The following is a 19,254-nucleotide window of genomic DNA, read 5'->3' as shown; positions in this document are numbered from 1 at the left end:
TTTTACTAGAATTGCTGGCCACAAAACACTGAATTACAAGATCTGTGTATAACCCAGCTTCATAACTATCACCAGAGGGTTTATGTATCACTATAATACAAATTACGTGTGTTAGACTTGAATTGAAACATAATTGTTCTTAGACATGACTGGAAGGAGAAACCTATTTATTAATAGCAGGAAAATGTCTGTGCAAACAAATGAGGGAAAATACTCAAAACTCTTTAAGCAAGTTGAAGCATAAGTGATTCCAGAAGGCAAACACTACTAACACGGGGACTTTCAAAGCTCTGTCCATTTCTGCCAATTTCCTTTAGTATCTAAGTTCAGCCTTCAATTATGGCAAACCACCCGGCACTTAATGCCCCTGCTGGGGCCAGTAACAGTGTACAGGATGGCAGCTGGCTGCTGCAGTGAGACTGTTTGTCTTGTACCTGGCCAAGAATGGCTGTTGAATTATATGCAAAACACTTCTAGCATTAAGAAGTTCAAGGGCAAAGTTGGTTTTGACATGAAATATCTTTTGCCAGGGAAGTGGTGTGACACCCAGCTGGATGAACATCCAACAGCATGGAAAGCTGGGTGATGCAAAGCATGGGACTGTGTGGTGAGTCACAGCATTTTAGCATAAAACTTTTAATTATTTTCCTTATGAGGAATGCCATTTGCACAGTAGCTATTTTGTGGTAGCACTGTGTATTGTGAGTGGCTGGATTATTAGTCTTGTGCTGTTATGCTTTGGTTGACGGCTTTGCTTTTTGGCAAATATATGTGTGCTCTTCTCTTTCTCCCTGGTTACACTAAATAGATGCTGCAGAGATGGCACAGCAGAAGGTGTTTTTCTCTCTGTTTTGTGTCATGTTTAAGATTTTTTGCTGTTGCCACATACAAGGAGGCGTACATGCAACTTAAACTGAGGCCCAAGCAAATTTTTTTCTCACTTTGTAGAATGAAACACATAGAGCACAGAGACATAGTTCTCATGCAGTTTGGTATAGGCAGGGTATCTGCACACCACCCAAGTCTTCATTTGAGGGCAGTATTGTCCACAGGTTTGACATGGTATGAATTAGGGTGGCCTTGAGGCTGCTCTGTCTTGAATCGCTACACACGCATGCTCACCTGCCATGCAGGGACATCTCTATCAGCTGACACTCAGGGAAGAGCAATGTCCACTCTTGGGACAATCCTAGAGGGTCTCTACTAGCTGGCTTTATGGGAAGCCCATTACAGGTAAGTCTTGCCTACTGTGTCAGCAACTGATAATGAGATAATCAGTAGAAAATCATTTGCTAATCAGGATTATTCCAAATGTTCTGGAGTATTTCTCATCTGATGTTACATGAAGCTTCTAAAATATTGATCAGAGGCTTCACCACATACATGGCAAATAAAGGAGGAATTTTGAGCTGGAAATATTTAATGTAGTTGGTATCTGGGGGGCAGCTCTTCTGGTGGTCCGGGATCTCAGCAGTAATTTACTGTTGTAGCTTTTAGAAATCCAAACCAAAGGAAGACCACATAATGGAAAATGGTATTGTCTCTAAGGCAGAGCAAAACACATCTCCTGGGCCTGATGAAAAAAACATCTGCGTTTCAAAGCTGCTTCTTGAGTTCAGTGCCTACTTAACTGTAAGGAAGGGTAATCTGCACAAAGAATGGCTGAGAGCGTAAAAGCAACTCTTCCAAAGCAATGTAAGGCTGCTGAAATCCTTGAGGTCAAGCAAGGGGAAGTCCCATATAAGAAACCAATTGGTTCAGTTGGAATAAGCCTTGTTGCTATTCCCTTGCTTGGCCTTGCTTAGTTGTGGTTAAATGAGGAGAGTGGATGATAATCATCTGATAATCTTGCTGTTGATGAGCAGGGGACCAGGTGGGAGCTGTCTTGTCCTCTAAACAATGCTATCTCACTGAGTTTCTGTCTCAGACTGCCCAATTACCCACCACAAGAGAAAGTAATTTCTCCCATTAATTAATTAAATACATTAGGAAAGACTTCCTAGGTATAGGATGAAATTTCTGACTCAGACCAAAAACAAGTAGGTCAGCTTACAGCAGAGCCTTCAGTTTGATATGGCAGACCTGGCACAGAGTAAGCTAATGCTCCATGATGCTGTTACCACAGCTGATCTTGGATATTCTGGGATCTTTTAGTCCCACAGTTCTGGATTTTGTGCTATGCCACAACCAAGCCATATTTAAAACTGTGTATGTATAAATCAGCAATCTTTTCCACAAGAGTTAGTGGGAAACTGCTAGTGAACCCACTGTGCTCAATTACTATCATCAATACACATTAGTGAAGTTTTCCTGTTTATGTTAATAGAGATTTTTTTTCTCATCAGACCTTATCCCTTATAATAGTAGCAAGAACAGAGCTCCAGGCTGATGGTGCTTTCTAAGCTACTGCATATGGGTATCAGTCACCATGGTGTGCAGCACTGACTACACTTTAGGTTAATACACTGATTAATCCAGACATTTCATAAAAGACAGAATTTATTTAGGACTGGGATGCTCATCTGTAAATGAAATGTACTCCTTATTTTCCATGATGTAGTGGCTTTGTAAAAGGTTTATCCATGACACCCGAAAATGTGCTGAACTGTAGTTCGCCAAGACACTGTTTCCGTCTTACAACTTTGTTACTTGACTCATCCTAATTTTCTACAGCCACCTAACTCCACTCAAAGTATACCAAGATCTGTTGCTGATTCCTAACTTTGCCATTAACTCCTCCCATCATCCCTAATAAATTGCTTCTTGGGTTCCTACTAATAAGGTATTTCCAGCTCTGCTCTGATGATTTCAGATGTGCAGTTGCCTTGTGGGATATACTCCGTTTTGTCTCCATCATGTCTCTGACACAGTAACCTGCTGTTCTTGGGGGCATTAAACTCAGGCCTGGCTGAGTCACTGAACAGTACCAAGTTTTACCTTACTCAGTGCATAAGACAGAACAGAATCCATCACAACAGTCGGGAATAAAGTACACACAAACACCAGTGCTTTCTCCTTCAGCTTTGCTACCATGTAACGTGCTTTGGGGGCAGGAGACATTAAAGCATCTACCATAGCATCTACAACCTCACTGCCATTAGGGCTTCCTTCACTGAGTATGCTGTTGAAGAAGTTTGCCCGCTCTTGAACATACTCCTTATTATAAACTGCCTTTTCCTCTTCGCTGAGTTCATTCCAAATCTCTTCGGCACTGACTGGTGGCTGAATTTGGGTGGAGCGTGCATAATTTCCCGGCTGAATAATACAGACCTAAAAGCAAGATGTAAAACTTAGAAAGATGCAATCAGCCGCTCTGAGTTCAATTAAACACTAGTCAGTAAAGCAGACGAAAAGCTTTCTGCAGATAGATTTCTTCCAGAAAATGCTTTGCTGAAATTTTAACCTTTAAAACTTGACCTTGAAAACAGTCCAGTACATTCTTGTGAAACTGTTAAGATTGCAGAGGTGCTTTATTCTGACTTCCTCATTTGGCTCTGATGTTAATGCTCTTGTTTTGACTATTCGGCACAGCTTCACAGAATGCAACAGTGCATCTTTGATTTTTGTAGTATGCTTAATGGCATAAGCATTTTGACAATACTGAGATGAAGCATTTCAGTATGACTTTGATGTCTCTAAAGTAGAATACTTTGGACTTTTCACTTAGTGGCAAATCTTACAATTGGTAGTTTTGCGTCTCACTTTGGGACAAAGGGACGTGTCAGAGAAAATTAGAAGGTCTTTGGGAAAGAAGTGTAGTTTTACCCAAGCAGGTGTAATTAAGATGAAAATAGCTGTTGTGAGCCAAGTACAGGGGGGAAGTGGTCAACCTGTCACTGAAGCTATTACCAAATATCTGTGCATCTAGACTTAAACTGTGGATGTGGTCTACCTGGACTTCAGCAAGGCCTTTGACACCGTCCCCCACAGTAAACTGCTGGCTAAGCTGTCAGCTCATGGTTTGGACAGCAACACTCTGTGCTGGGTTAGGAACTGGCTGGAGGGCCGAGCCCAGAGAGTGGTGGTGAATGGTGCCACATCCAGCTGGCAGCCAGTCACCAGTGGCGTCCCCCAGGGATCAGTGCTGGGCCCCATCCTCTTTAACATCTTCATTGATGATATGGATGAGGGGGTTGAGTCAGTCATCAGCAAGTTTGCAGATGACACCAAGTTGGGAACAGATGTTAGTCAGTTAGAGGGTAGAAAGGCTCTGCAGAGGGACCTCGACCGACTGGACAGATGGGCAGAGTCCAACGGCATGGCATTTAACAAGTCCAAGTGCCGGGTGCTGCACTTTGGCCACAGCAACCCCATGCAGAGCTACAGGCTGGGGTCAGAGTGGCTGGAGAGCTGCCAAACAGAGAGGGACCTGGGGGTGCTGATTGACACCCGCCTAAATATGAGCCAGCAGTGTGCCCAGGTGGCCAAGAGGGCCAATGGCATCCTGGCCTGTATTAGGAATAGTGTGGCCAGCAGGAGCAGGGAGGTCATTGTGCCCCTGTACTCTGCATTGGTTAGGCCACACCTTGAGTACTGTGTCCAGTTCTGGGCCCCTCAGTTTAAGAAGGACATCGAGACACTTGAACGTGTCCAGAGAAGGGCAACAAGGCTGGGGAGAGGCCTTGAGCACAGCCCTATGAGGAGAGGCTGAGGGAGCTGGGATTGTTTAGCCTGGAGAAGAGAAGGATCAGGGGTGACCTCATTGCCCTCTACAACTACCTGAAAGGTGGTTGTAGACAGGAAGGGGTTGGTCTCTTCTCCCAGGCAACCAGCACCAGAACAAGGGGACACAGTCTCAAGCTGTGCCAGGGGAGGTTTAGACTCGAATTGAGGAAAAAGTTCTTCACTGAGCGAGTCATTCGTCATTGGGATGTGCTGCCCAGGGAGGTGGTGGAGTCACCGTCCCTGGAGGTGTTCAAGGGGAGATTGGACGTGGCACTTGGTGCCATGGTCTAGTCGTGAGGTCTGTTGGGACAGGTTGGACTTGATGATCCTTGGGGTCTCTTCCAACCTTGGTTATACTGTGATACTGTGAAAGCACATAGGTCTGCCCATTTGCTGCTGTTCTGTTAAGTTCTGAGGCTTCTGGGGACACTCAGAGCAGACTGAGCACTCACAGTGTACATGCTTCTCCTCAGTTAGCAGTGGGCTCATTAAAGCTCTTTGTAGATATGCAACATTAAAAACTCCACGGCATTTGACTGACCTGATTTCTAAAGACAACACAAGGTGAGGAAAAATGGTGGAGCTCTGTAAGGGATCTGGGGATCTCCAGACGTTTTCTGAAAATTCTGTAGTAATATAAAATGTTAATGTGTCCAATCTGGCACCCAGCCCACTTATCAGAAACTGAAACAGAGAGACAGCATGCATAGCTGTGGGCTTCTTATGCTGCCTCAGGTATGTTTCCATTTTTCCCCTGCCACTTCTGGGTGACTTTCTCCTGAAAGGACAAAGTGAAAAACAAGGGAGCACAGGGTGCTGGGACTACATATAATGTAGGCTCTCTGTAGGGTAGGTTCTGAGACAAATGCCAGCCAGTGTCTTGTATGCAGTGAAGCACAGAAAATAATTCTCATAGATATTCTGGAAGGTGTTGGTCAGCCTGGTTCACTGTACTATGGGCTGGGGCTGTTCCGGGGGTAGGGGAACATCAAAAATCCCAAAGCAACTAGAGTAGCTAACCTGTTAAACTAAGCTCTTCCATGCATTTGAGATTATCCTCAGCTAATCAGTTCAAATCCTCATCATGCTGTGAGGTATTAGGATGTGTAGAATCACTTGCATTTTATATTTATCTGAGAGGAGTTAATAGATGCATAGCTGTAATTCCACCAAACGGCTTAGGAACAGCGCTGTAACCATGCAGGCAAAGAGTACACCATTCTAAAGCCTCTAGGGAAGACTTCTAGTGTTTGAGTGTTACAGCAGTGGAGTGACTGAGAAAAAAGCCTAGTGAAGCTACTTAGTGATCTAAGCTTCAGGTTTGACTATCAGTGTTGCTTAGGCAGGGCACTATGAGCGCTCTTAGAGCCTCTTAAGAGAATAAAAACATCATTATTCTGCACAATATTGCCTCTTGCAGCATAGCTTTGCCCACAAAAAAAAAGGAAGGAGCTTTTAAGCACTCTTGTCAGAGAAGCAAGAACCCCTCAGGTAGGTGATAATCCTTCCTTTTGGCTGTGAGCACTCAACACCTAGGCTTTATTGCTGCTACAGCCACCCTAGAGAAAGTTTTGGTTGCCTGGTAGTCTTAACAGCTCTTCACAGATCATGGCTCAGGCAGGCCTGTCTTGGAAGGTTCTTGTGGCATATTAAGGCACGGACCCCCTCAGGTTCCTCCACTGTAGAGGATGTGGTGAATGGTGGGAGTTTTACTGTTGGCACAAAGAGAGGACGTGCTATCCCACAGCCCCTCAGAAATACAAACATCACCCAGGTCTGCTGTTCTCAGTGACTTCAGCTGACTGAGAAACCACCTCTTTCCAAGGGGAAGCTGCACCCATGGATTCGGCTCTGATCTCTTTGTCATGTGGGTACAAAGAGGTTACTTTGCAAAGATTACATATTATTTTGCATATGCTTGTTCTTATCCCATGGCCAAAAACTTCACCCCAACACCACTGTCTGATATGTTTGTGCAAATTGCTTGTTTTGCTTCTTTCCCCATAAAAAAAATGCATTTCACTTCTGCAGGAACCTTCAGGAGTGAAACTTTACTATGACATGAAAATCAGTGTGAGAGATAGCAGGGTGCTTCACATGTGCAACAGCTAGTCATTACATCACTTACCTGGACACCAAACTTCTTCATTTCCAGTCTTAGAGCATCACAGAATTTTTCAATAGCTGCCTTGGTCATAGAATAAATGCCATTTCCCAGAGTAAAATAGGCAATAACGCTGGACATGAAAACAATACGTCCTGGAAAGAAAATTGTGCAAACAAAGTAACGTCACTCTCAGTCTTTAACATAGAATTGATTTACCTGGGTCTTCTAAGCTGCTGCTAAGAGGATGTTGAACACGATGCTGTTTAGCTCCACAGCCCACCAAAGATGGGCTGTTTAAGTGTGCAGTCCCAGCGCAGGAAGGCTCTCAACTCGGGCAGAACTTCACAAAGAAATCTTCCTTCCATCTATTGTCTGATGCTGGACAGGACATTCCCAGTGGGCCAGAAACAAAGTCCCTTAAAAACTTTAGACTAAAAATAGTGATAAAAGATTATGCCAGTGATAGGAGAAGGACTGCAGAGCAGAGGAACAGATGATTTTCCCTGTGGTGGGTATATGACTATTAATTGCATTTTTTTCTATGCTAATGATGTCTCTGTACTGAGACCTGGCTTACAACTGTGCATATAAGGTCAAATTCAGACTGTGGAGTGATAAGCATCATAAGGGAAAGGCGACTTGACAAAATGTGTGCAGCCTTACCCTACCTTCGCGTGACTTCCCTGATCTGTGCTCTGCTGCTTTTCCCCTTTGTAACTCTTACCAGACACAGGCATGCCTTAAATAGCAGAGATTTCTGATCAGTTACTCATAAACTTGTATCACACAGTCATACTATAGAGTAAGTAATGCGTGAATGTGGATAAATACCAGAGGTGAAATAGATGGCCTTGTTGCTAACAATACTGAAAACATGATTTGACTCCTATTGCTGCCACAGATGCAGATAACATCTAGGTCCCAGATCTGACCAAATGGTGTATGTAGGATATTGAAAGGGTATCATGGGACTGCAGTGAAATCTGTCGTTCTGAATTAGGTTCTCTGCCTTCCTACACAGCATCTGCAATAATTCTTATATACAGGAGAACAACTGCCAGCTTGCTGATCAAGATGCTACATCAGCTGGCCTGGCCATCTGGAAAAGTTATGGGGAAATGTTGCTGCATTCAGACTAGGATGCTTTAATTCTAGGCTGAAGGGCAATACCTCTCTTTACAACTACTAATAATTATGAGGTGTCTCTTGGAACAGGTGCATATCCTAAAATGGTGGTAAGCCCCTTCCTTCAGAATGTAGCTACTGGGTAAGTGATAGTAGGATGACCTCTGCTTCCTTTATCCAGTAGCTAAGTGATTTGTGGCCTGCACCCAGGATGGAGACACATCATTTAACTTACTTACTGCCTAAGGTAACTGGAACCCAGCTTTCCCATAAGAATGCTGTAACATCCATGAATCAAGCTTTTTATTTGGAGAAGTCACTTGCTGGCCCCAAAAGCATGCACTTTACCTGTCCAGACTCTTCCTACAAGGAAGGAGACAGGAAACCTAGGATTCATCCTAGAAGTGCCCTGGCCTCCTTTCCTACATAGATAGGACTTGAAAATGGAGTGTGGGCAGTAAATAAAGGCAGCATTGACAGCCAGGAGTGAGATGCAGAGTGCTCTTTTGAGCTAAGGTACTCTGTATGTGCAGCTAACCAGACCCAAATCCTCTACAAGGCTGTTCATGTGTATAATATCCCCCACGCAATTAGTCCCTTCCACTTCAGAGTAATCCATTGCAATTCACAAAGTCAGAAAAATGCCTCTAGTTGATCAGGATCACAGTTTGAGCAGTATGTAGGACAACACAGAGAACAGTGGTCTCCCCATGTAGTGGTCATGTAACACATTCACTGAGTATATTTAATAGCACATTCTTTTACAAATACATCCATCTGGCAGTATTTAAAGGCTTCTTTATTCTTGCATCAAATTATCAACCAAAGGCAACCAAACAGAAAGCAGTAGAGTAGCCAAAGAGGACACTTATCTTACCAATGTTTTGTGTCACAGTGACACCTGGGGCCTGCAGATGAAACCTTATTGTGCTTGATGCTGTGCACACAGAAAAAACCCTCACCTTAATGAGCTTACAACTTAAATAGACAAGCTAAGTAAATGGGGAAGAAAGGAAAAGGGTGCATTTTTTCCCCAAATATAGATGGAGATAGGTAGGGAACAAACTGCAGAGCAATTGAGACATGCTGCCATGCTCTATGGGGACACAGTCTCAAGTTGTGTCAGGGGAGGTTTAGACTCGAGGTGAGGAAAAAGTTCTTCACTGAGCGAGTCATTCGTCATTGGAATGGGCTGCCAAGGGAGGTGGTGGAGTCGCCGTCCCTGGAGGTGTTCAAGGGGAGATTGGACGTGGCGCTTGGTGGTATGATCTAGTTGTGAGGTCTGTTGGAACAGGTTGGACTTGATGATCCTTGGGGTCTCTTCCAACCTTAGTTACTGTGATACTGTGATACTGTGACTATTTCTCAGAAGAAAGGGTAAGGCCTGCATATGTAGGTCCATGCAAATGCATACCCCTTGGTCTCCCAAGGTCACAGAGAGGATCTCTCTAGGTCTGGAACTGCAAGCTGGATGTCTCTAGTTCACCTCTGTAGGTGAACTGCCAGGCAGTGAAACAGTAAAGCCTAAATAATTAATTTAAGCAGGAGTTTATTGGATCTTCATGTTTTTTTTTACTGTCAGTACTTAGAAACTCTTGCCTGGGCTTAATGATCCACTATAAGCATTTTTTTCTTTCTCTTTTGAGCCAAACATTGAGAAAATTCATTATTTGTAAATACTTTTTTCTATGTATTGTAAAGACAGTCTTTAAGGGTATTTATTTCACTTACAGCTGCACCCTCTTTCCAGGATCACATTGCTCTTTCAGGCCACACAGAGGGAGCCTGTCATTTCAGTTCAATGAGAGACAATTAAGGCTTCTTTTATAGATGCTACATTACCCTGATTATAGTGAGATAATTATTCTACAACTCTAAATTAAACAGTGGATTAGCATTACCCTTGTATTTCCTCAGAAGGGGAAGGAATGCCAGGGTTGTCCTGATGCTCCCAAGGAGATTCACATCTGCAAATTTTTCATACTTCTCCATAGACAGCCACCCTGTCTCACCAAATGTTGATATTCCTGCATTGTTGACAAGTCCCCAGAAACCTAGAGAAGAGAAATGTCTCAGCAAGCATCTCTCACTGCAAAACAAACACCATCAGGTCACAAAGCAACACAAGGATTTTGGCCCTTGGAAACAACTTTTTCATCGTGTTTTCTTTTAGTCTTTTCTATTTAAACATGCAGGTATGTTTTGTTTAATGAAGGAATGCAATTGTGGCCATTAGCTGCACTATTGTGCGGTTTAAAAAGTGCCAGAAAGCCACTTGCTCTTCCCCTCTCTTAGTAGACTGGGGAGGAGAATCATAAACAAAGGTAACACTCCTGAGATAAGGACAGTTTAACGAGTAAAACAATAATAATAAAATATAAACATTGTAATGATAAAGAATGTAACAAAAAGAGAAGTAAAATCCAAGTAAAGGCCAGTGATGCACAATGTAGTTATTCACCACCCACTCACCGATGCTTGACCTGCCCCTCCTGGCCAGCCCCTCAACTCCCCTCAGTTTATATACTAAGCATGACATGCTGAGGTACGGCTGCTTTGGGTCAGCTGTTCTGGTCATGCTCCCACCCAGGCTCTTGTGTACCTACCTCCTTGCTGACAGAACATAGAAAGCTGAAAAACCTTTGACACAGAATAAGCACTACTTAGCAACAGCTACCACATCAGTGTTATCAGAATTATTCTCACACTAAACCCAAAACACAGCACTCTACCAGCTACTAGGAAGAAAATTAACTCTATCCCAGTTGAAACGATGTAAGTCTCACTGCTATTTAATTATCACTCACTTTATAGTCATCTTGAGATATTTATGAATAACATGATCTGGGAGACTACATCTTACTGCCAATGTGGTGTACTGTGATATTTTAATTACTCAAATTCCACTGTGAGCAGCTTTGCAAAAATTACATTAAGCAGTCTAATGGCTAAGGGGTAATACCAGTGCTTGACTAATTTAAGAGCCTAAGTTTTGGCTCCTTTTCCAGGATTTGTGCTTGAACTCCTTCTTGAAGTCAGCCAGAATCAGGTACATGGGTGCAGCACTGGGTAAAATAACCAAGTAAGGTTGGTGACTACGGTTTTGGGGTTTTTAAAATTTCGTACTGTTAGACAATTCTCTTCTCTACCTAACAACAGGTTTTAGTGCTAAGAACCCCAGCCCCTTGAAATGCAGTAAGATTCCAGCATTTAAAAGAGGGAATCTATTGGCAGCAAAGCTTGTTCTTACACAATTCTCTGCCAGAAAGTGCAAGCCCTTTAGCCCAGAATCACAGACTGCTTTGTGTGAGTGCTAACAGTGCTAACAATCTCAACTGCTGGAAATGATTTTTTGTTGAAGTATAGAGTGCTGGCAGTTTGGAGCTGATGTGCTGGCTAAACACTGTTTAAGATACGCTGATGTGTTCTTGTCTTCAGAGCACAGATCTGTAGCCCTATGGTAAAGCAGTGAGTGACACAGTGCTTTTGAAAACATTTCTGGTTTTGTCCTCAAATCCTGACTGAACTAAGAAGTACATAGGATATCCTGACTTGTGCTGAAACAGCTCAAGATACAGACAGCATCTGCAGCCTTTTGCTTGTACTTTCTTTTTTTTAAGAATTCTTGTACATGTCTGAGGCACACAATTTTTGTTGTGCCTTCTGCAGGATCTCCAAGCCTAGGTTTCTGGTGAGGCAGAGTGGGTAACAGTGCCTGTCTTCCTTCTTCTGGACAGTCTGGCATGGGTGTGATGCTGATGCAGCTGTAGCCTCCTGTACCTGTGATAGCAAAGATATTCTTAGGTGAAGGTGCTGCAGAAACATTTGGGCTGAACTACTTTTTTTTCTGATCTTCTCTGACAAAGCCACTATGATGATTTCATGGCTCGTTTAGCCTGGAGAGGACTGAGAGATTTTGTATCAATACCTAAAGGGTGAGTGTCAAGAGGATGGGGCCAGACTCTCTTCAGTGGTACCCAGCGACACCTCAAGGGACAATGGGCACAAACTGGAAGGTTCCATTTGAACATCAGGAAGAACTTTTTTTCCTGTGAGGGTGACAGAGCATTGGAGCTGACTGCCCAGAAAGGCTGTAGATTCTGCTTTTCTGGAGAGATAAAAACCCCACCTGGGCATGTTCCTGTGCAACCTGCTCTAGGTGACCCTGCTTTAGCAGAGGGGTTGGACTAAAGGATCTCCAGAGGTCCCTTCCAAACCCTGCCATTCCACGATTCTCTGATTTTACATTTTGGTCATTTCCAGAGCTCTACCAAGAATTACTAATAAAGGACTGCATTCACAACAACAGACAAAGCTGAAACAGACAATTGTTTAAATTAGTCTGTAAAGCAGACCTCTGTAAACTTTCCTAACATATATACACTATTTGTATTTCATAATGTAACTGTGTTTAAAAAAAGAAAGAAACAAAGTTCTTTCAGGGATTGTCTCGTGCAGAACAAAACAATCAGGAATTTACCACGCAGAACCTGGGCAACTCTGTCTTCCAAAGAGAATAAATGCAGCAGTCTGCCACTCAGCAATCTTTGACACTGGACCACTCAGAACTTTAGACACAGACTGACAGCCAGCCTAGTAATACAGCAGTTTCCTATATCCTCACCTGTTTTCCCCAATGTTAGGAGACAGGGAAGAGGAAATAGACCATAAAACTGGCTACTGGAACTGCACATCCTAGGCTTTCTTCTTCTCCGTGCCATTGCCCTTTTGTTCCAGGCCTTTCCATCATGCTGTGGGTCTACTTCTCCTTAAAACAGAACTAACCCTAGGGGAGTGATCCTTAGATGGAAATCTAGAAGGGCAAGGCACGTGTAAGAATTGAACAGCTGAGGGGAGAGATGTCCATCTCCTCAGAGTGTCCATGCACAGACACATTAGGAAAAAACAGCTGAAGTCTGATCTGGGAGTGAAAAATTAAAAGTTTAAGAGGGGTGTTAGACTATGCTACATCAGACAGGGAATAAACAATCTGCAAAGCAGAACTGGGTGTCAAAGAGATTTTCACTGATCTCTGTGTTAAGAAAATGGATCTTGAGGACAAAGATTAAAAGATACAGCTGGGGATCTAAAGAATCACTTCAGGAACTCTTAAGATTAGTGAGGCTTTCAGGAGAAGAATATTAGCTCCCACATAACTTCCCAGATAACTTCTACTTCAAGACACGTTGCCCAAAAGGCACACATCCAAAGTCCTCAACAGGCCCAAAAGATGCCTGATTTTTTTCCCAGAAACTCTTAAAAATCATCTTCCTATTCAAGTCCATCAAGCTGTGTGCTTGCACAGGCTGTTTCTTTGTAGGTGCCTATACACAAATAATGTCTGAATTTGGACAGATTTCCTAAACTCAAACTTGTATTCTTGATATCACTGATCTTTAAACTATCTCATCAAAACCTGATCCCAGTCTGTTTTCTGAAAGATTCCAATCCAATGCCAGAGGAAATGAGCTTATTGAAAAACAAAGAGAGGAAACAAATCAAAATCTGACAATTTGTGAATTTTGCTGTAGAGCCTGAGAGCTGCAAATCAACATGCTACAAAGTCCTGCTCTACTTCATATTGGCTCTAATGTGCAAGTGCAAGAAGTTTCTTCTTTCTAAATAACAGAGGACTCATCTTAATGGGTGCACAAGTCATAAAAACAGGTAGAGAAAAGCATCAGAGCTAGCGGATTTTCATAGAAGGATAGTTAATTAGGTCTAGAGAGTGAGCTACGTACTATGGAAATTGATTTGTCATTCATTTCAGATTTCACAATCTAGAACAAATATTTACAATTGAATAAATGATGAAGTGGAAGAAAATTCAGCTAGGTGTGTTACCAGTAGCTTAGATTTCTACTCGTGTAACAGAGCTCTCTCTGAGAAGCCAAGGTGGAGCTTGGTTTATTTATCTCATGGTTATGGCATAACTAGAAGCTGTAGGGAGTACTGTGATTTATTCCTGAGATTTTATACATTTTTCAATATATTTTCTACTGAATAGTCTACTTAAAGCAGAAAGTCTTTTTATCTTTCAATCTTTTACAACTCTATTTATCCTTGGCCTGGAAAATGCCAGAGCACAATTTTACTCCATGATTTCTCTTGCCACCAGCAGCTGCTAAGTGAGGCTTCTTGGATGCATTCTCCACAGAACCAGGAACTTCTCATGCCTTCCCATGAAGTGAGTTGAGTCAGTAGGAGAGTGTGATTCTCATATCCAGTGAAACCTACAATTATGTGGTTAAGTTTTTCACTGGGCAATAAAAAAAAACAAACACACAAACCTGGGTCAAGTTTTGAAGCAACTAAAATCTGCCAAAGAAAAAGGATTTGTACGGGACTTGAACTCAATCAGCCCCTCTTAATTGCCACCTTCTTGTCCTCATAACTCTCCATTGCAAGTTGTATACTCTTCAGGACAGAGGCTCTCCTACTCTGCCTGTGTATCAGGTCTGGAACAAGAATATGTGATGCTGACCATAACCAATTGCCTTCACAGAAATACAAGCAGAAACAAGAGCATTCTGCATGTCTGAAAGGAGGAAAATGACATAAAAAATGCAAGGAAACATGGATTTTTATCAACTACAAGAAAAGATTTAAGATAAAGGACAAAATTTGGTCTTTATCAGTCAGATTAAGATGACTTGGAAGACTGAACATCTGCCTAAAAGTCATCCTTGTCTGAGATGGGCAGTCCATGGGAAGGATGCTGCTGTAACTGTAAAGAATACATATTTAATTTTCACTAGGATTTGCCTTAAGATGTTTAAACCCAGCATGAAAAAACAATCTAACTGCTTTCTCTCTGTTCCGGTACATCTCATGAGGATTCACCTGGAATCCAAAGCCTTTGGACACTTACTATTAAACCTGAAGTGGTCTCCTTGTGACAATTTTTGGAATGATAAAGGCATGCTTCAGTGACTCAGCTAAATTCAGAAGTCCAGTATGTCTTTGATACCCGAGTTGAAACTGATTCAAAATGGCATGAAGTGCAGAGAGGGAACAATCCCAGAGCAAAGTCCCAGTGATTCTCTGAGAGATGCCTCTTCTCAGTTCCTACAGAGAGCTGCTGAGCAGAGAGACAGACAGAACTGTCCAACAGTACTCACAAGCTAAAAACCCCATGCAGAACACTGCCATCAACTATTGTAAAGGTGAATGTTTTCAGAGCTTTTAAGTGAGATTATCTGTGAGCTACTCTAACCTTCCAGCACCATCTATTGGACTCCCACATCAGGAAATCCTACTATTACCAAATTAATTGGTTAATATGAAAGCTAACCTTCAGTTGAATCATGAAATTGAAATTGTGTTTATAAAGTTAAAATACTGAAACCTACACATCTCTATTTTCAGGGGTGCCAAGAGGAGCCCCACTGAAGTCTTTTGCTTACAGAGTCTACATACAGAACATCACCCCAGTTTCTTTACATTTGAGATAAAAATATGGCTCTGTAAGTTATGAAGACAACTTGCGGCATTTACTCCATTAACAGCAGACATTTAAGTAACTCCTTTGCTTCTTTTTATTTACTAAATGTAGGAAGATTACTCAATAATTGGGAGGTTTCCCAAATGGCATATGTGCTATCTGGATCTAAAAAAATTACTTTTTCTTTTCTGCCTTTGCCTGTATGTTTCATTGTAGTGCATTTTCTTCATAGTAGCGGAGCCTGTGTTTTGGGTTTGTGTTGGAATCAACGCTGATAATTCAGTGATATTTTCATTATTACTAAGCAGTGGTTACAGAGTCAAGCCTTTTTCTGCTTCTCCACAGCAAAAAGGCTGCGGGGGCACAAGAATTTGGGAGGGGACACAGCTGGGACGCCTGACCCCAGATGACTAAAGGGATAATCTGTACCAAGATGTCATGCTCAGCATATAAGGGTAAAGGGGAAAAGAAGGAAGTGGGGGACATTCAGAGTGATGGCATTTGTCTTCCCAAGTAACCATTATGCATGAAGAAGCCCTGCTTCTCTGGAGATGGCTGAACACCTGCCTGCTGATGGGAAGCAGGGAATGAATTCCTTGCTTTGCTTTGCTTGTGCATGCAGCTTTTGCATTACCTATTAAATAGTCTTCATCTCAACCCATAAGTTTCTTACTTCTACTCTCTCGATCCTTTCCCCATCCCACTGGTTGGGGAGTGAGCAAGCAGCTGCATGGGGCGTGATCCGAAGGCATGTCCACGTGCCTACGAACAGCAAGTACAACCACCACTTAGTGCTTAGTTGTGGACTCAAAGAATCCACATGACAGCATGAACACAACCATTCCTGAAGCTGCCAGAATTGCTGGATAAATTATATGTAACCCAGAGTTTCAGGTGACCTGGTCCTCACTGAGCCTCTGGAGGGCTTTTGTGAGTCATGTGCATTGTCTCTGCAGCTTGGGAAAGTGCACGAATGGAAGGCTCTGCCTCTTAATCAGATAAGGTCAAGATCAACCATAAATACATGTACTTAATGAGCGGTGTCTAGGTTTTTCTTACTTCACTTCTTGTTTCATCCTCTTCTCAACATGCTCATGAAGCAGGCTGGCAGGGGTCTTGCATTTTGTTATCATTCCATATGCTGTATTTTCTGCTTATACTCCCTATGTGAGCAAGAACCGTTTGTCGGTAATTCTGAGTGAATCTTCTGAGTCCAAGTAAGCCTGCTCTGAGCCCCAGTATTAGAGTGGGTGACTCTCGCCTTGCAGCCCAAGTGGCAATGGAGGTAGCTCATTACCTGTGCCGTGTCACATGTTCTGAGGGGATAACCCAAGATTAAGGTTGTCTGCAATTATTCTGCAAGCTAAAGTCTACGCATTTCCTTGGGTACACTCTTCCTGAAGGGTAATTGATAGGTTTCCTTTTAAGCAACCCTTCCAAGGACTGACATGACAAGCCTCGAGTTGCACCAAGAAGCAGTTAGTTTGGCAGAGCACAGCAGTTACCTTGTCTTTTACTTTCTCTTCCACAACTCATGCCCAGAAACACATCACCTTCCCACTGCCTCCAGTGTGTGCACAGTTGTTCTTCCCTTTCCGTGCTATTTCCTCCTTTGGGATACCTGAGGAAGGGTCTCAGGGACACCCACGCCAGGGATTTCCTCCTCTGGAAGAAGGTGAAACTCTGAGAAGCACACCCACTTTCCGCTGTCGGCACCTTTGTATGGGCGGCAGTTTGTGTCTTGCTTGGCCAAGCCCCAAGGCGCTTTTTAGGATAAAATGTTATTACTGAACTGCTCCCTCAGTGGCAGAGCTCCCCAGCCGCAAGACCTGACAGCCCAGCCGACCCTCTCGGGCAGCTCCCTGCCTGCAACTCCCCCAAGCGCCGGGCTCACAGAGAGGCTGTTTGCCTCGCTCCGTGTCCGCCGCTTCTGCCGCCCTCGTCCGTCCCTGGCCCGGCCTGACGCCGACCCAGCGGCAAATGAGGCCAGGGAGCCGCCGGAAGGTGTTCTTCGGGGCTGCGGCGGGCGGGCTGGCTGGTGGGCTGGCTGGTAGTCCGGAGTTGGGGCTCGACCCGCAGCCGCCCCGCTGGCCCCAGCGGCCGTGCCGCCCCCTCTCACCTTGCTCGGGCAGATGGCTGAGTACCAGCTCCTTGGCAGCCAGCACGTCGCGGTCGCGGGTGACATCGAGCCGCAGGACGCGCAAGTGGCCGGGGCCGACTGCCGCCTCCCGCTGAAGCCGCCGCGCCCCCTCGCCGCTGGGGCAGAGGCAGCCAGCGAAGACTGTGAAGCCGAGGCGGTGGAGGCGGAGCGCCAGCAAGTGCCCGAAGCCGCTGTCGCAGCCAGTTATGAGCACGGCTCGGCCAGCCGGTTCCAGCGGCAGCGCTCCGCGCCGCCACAGCCGCAGCAGCAGCACCAGCAGCGACAGCATGAGCAGGAGAGGGACCGCCGCCCACATGCTGGCCGCCCGCCGCCGCGCCCTCTGGCCCGCAGGCACGGAGTGTGGAGCCCGCCCCCGTGCTGCGGCGGTCTGCAGGCACCGCCCTCGCCCCGACAGGCTGAGGGGTGACGGGGGAGGGGCTGGTGGCGACCGTGGGGAGAAAGGCCGGCACCCTGTTGAATCCCGGAGCTTAATACGGGCCTCTTGCCACCGGAAAGGAGCAACATCATCCCCGCCATGCGTCTTGAGGCTTGTTTCAAAAAGAATAGTGCAGGCTGTAAGCATCGTGCGATGGCCTGTGCGGCAAAAGGGAGTCGGGTTGGGCCGAAATCCAGTGCTGAAGTTACCATGGGGAGGCCAACCTCTCCGCTCGGCTGAGTTTGACACAGTCCTCTCACTACAGACTAGCTATAGGGCACGAAACGAAAACATGAGTATTTCTAGATCTGTTGAATGGGTATTTCTAAGACACCTGCATTATTATGTTACAGTTGTATGTAGTGGTACAGTATTAAATTGATGTGGGTTCTTTATGGCTCAGATCTGTATGTTCTATGTTATCTCAAGGGTGCCTATACATAATCCTCAGGAGCAGAAAATGTCTGCTTCTTGTAGGCTAAAATGCCAGTTACACATTGCTGAGCAAAGATCCCCAAGAGCTAAGATTACAGGGGAAATGTGATCAGGCAGTGTTTTCTCTGCCCTGTCTTCCATCTAAGAAACTTCCCATGCATCTATTGGAAGGGATAGTATGTCATGTCTGCCTTATCTGAGCAAAATGAAATGGTTGAAAGAACCAGATGGCTTTATTAATTGCAATTCAAAATTGGCTTGTGAAAAATACAAAAGGGCCAGAGGTCTTTTCCAACCTAAATGATTCTATGACTCATTGACATGTACACTGCAGCAGAGGAAGCAGCAGGATTTGGCACAGATGATCCCCAGAAATGGCACCAGTCCCTGCAATCAGCTGCATTTCATGTTTGTGTGGGGATGCCTTTCCACCAGCATGAAGTGATTTGAATTACAGTCTGAGGAGAAAGGCAATAATTATTGTTTAAACCTCTTTACCACAGTCTGAGGCATTAATGTGTCTTTTGTCAGCTGCCCATCTGTCTAGCTTTACACTGGTTAGTGCTCTCTCTTATGCTCTCCTGTAGGCATTGTGTAACATCCTTAAAGCCTCAAGTGCCTTGGAAAAGGAGGTTAGGCTTTGCTGCTGGGAGACAGAGTAAGAAGTGGAATAGTTAAACCCAAAATACCCCAATACCTCTCTTCAGTAGGATTTATTTGATTGTGCTCCTTCACACTGGGAAAGGCTGCCCTTTTTTAGCCTTTGGAAGATCATTCAATCTTCTCTGAGTCACAAAGCTTTGTCTTTACATTTAAAAAATATTATGCAACCCTCAAGATCATGAGAGTTGATAACAGCCTGTCCTCTAGGCAGCTTCCCTGTCTGGTTCCCTCTGGCATAA

General features: G+C 44.2%; 2 protein-coding genes across 2 annotated transcripts in view; one reads left to right on the top strand and one right to left on the bottom strand.

The window, feature by feature from the left end:
* Window positions 1–388: 388 nt before the first annotated feature.
* PAK5 (p21 (RAC1) activated kinase 5) overlaps window positions 389–19,254 on the top strand; it is a 186,562-nt gene continuing 167,696 nt past the window's right edge. Inside the window, exon 1 of the mRNA XM_054180093.1 lies at window positions 389–607. Within this exon, the coding sequence (XP_054036068.1) occupies window positions 571–607 (37 nt within the window). The 5' untranslated portion in view covers window positions 389–570. The remainder of the gene's footprint in view (window positions 608–19,254) is intronic.
* Window positions 1,543–17,797, bottom strand: LOC128899902 (D-beta-hydroxybutyrate dehydrogenase, mitochondrial-like). Its single transcript, XM_054180098.1, has 4 exons — window positions 17,461–17,797; window positions 9,799–9,951; window positions 6,794–6,924; window positions 1,543–3,270 (listed from the first exon to the last, which is right to left on the bottom strand). Exons 1-4 carry the CDS (start codon window positions 17,795–17,797, stop codon window positions 2,914–2,916), a joined length of 978 nt encoding a protein of 325 aa, XP_054036073.1. The 3' UTR covers window positions 1,543–2,913.

Source organism: Dryobates pubescens, chromosome 3 (assembly GCF_014839835.1).
Source record: "Dryobates pubescens isolate bDryPub1 chromosome 3, bDryPub1.pri, whole genome shotgun sequence".
NCBI lineage: Eukaryota > Metazoa > Chordata > Aves > Piciformes > Picidae > Dryobates > Dryobates pubescens.
Note: the sequence above shows the minus strand (reverse complement) of the source record. Positions and strands in the feature narration are given on the sequence as shown.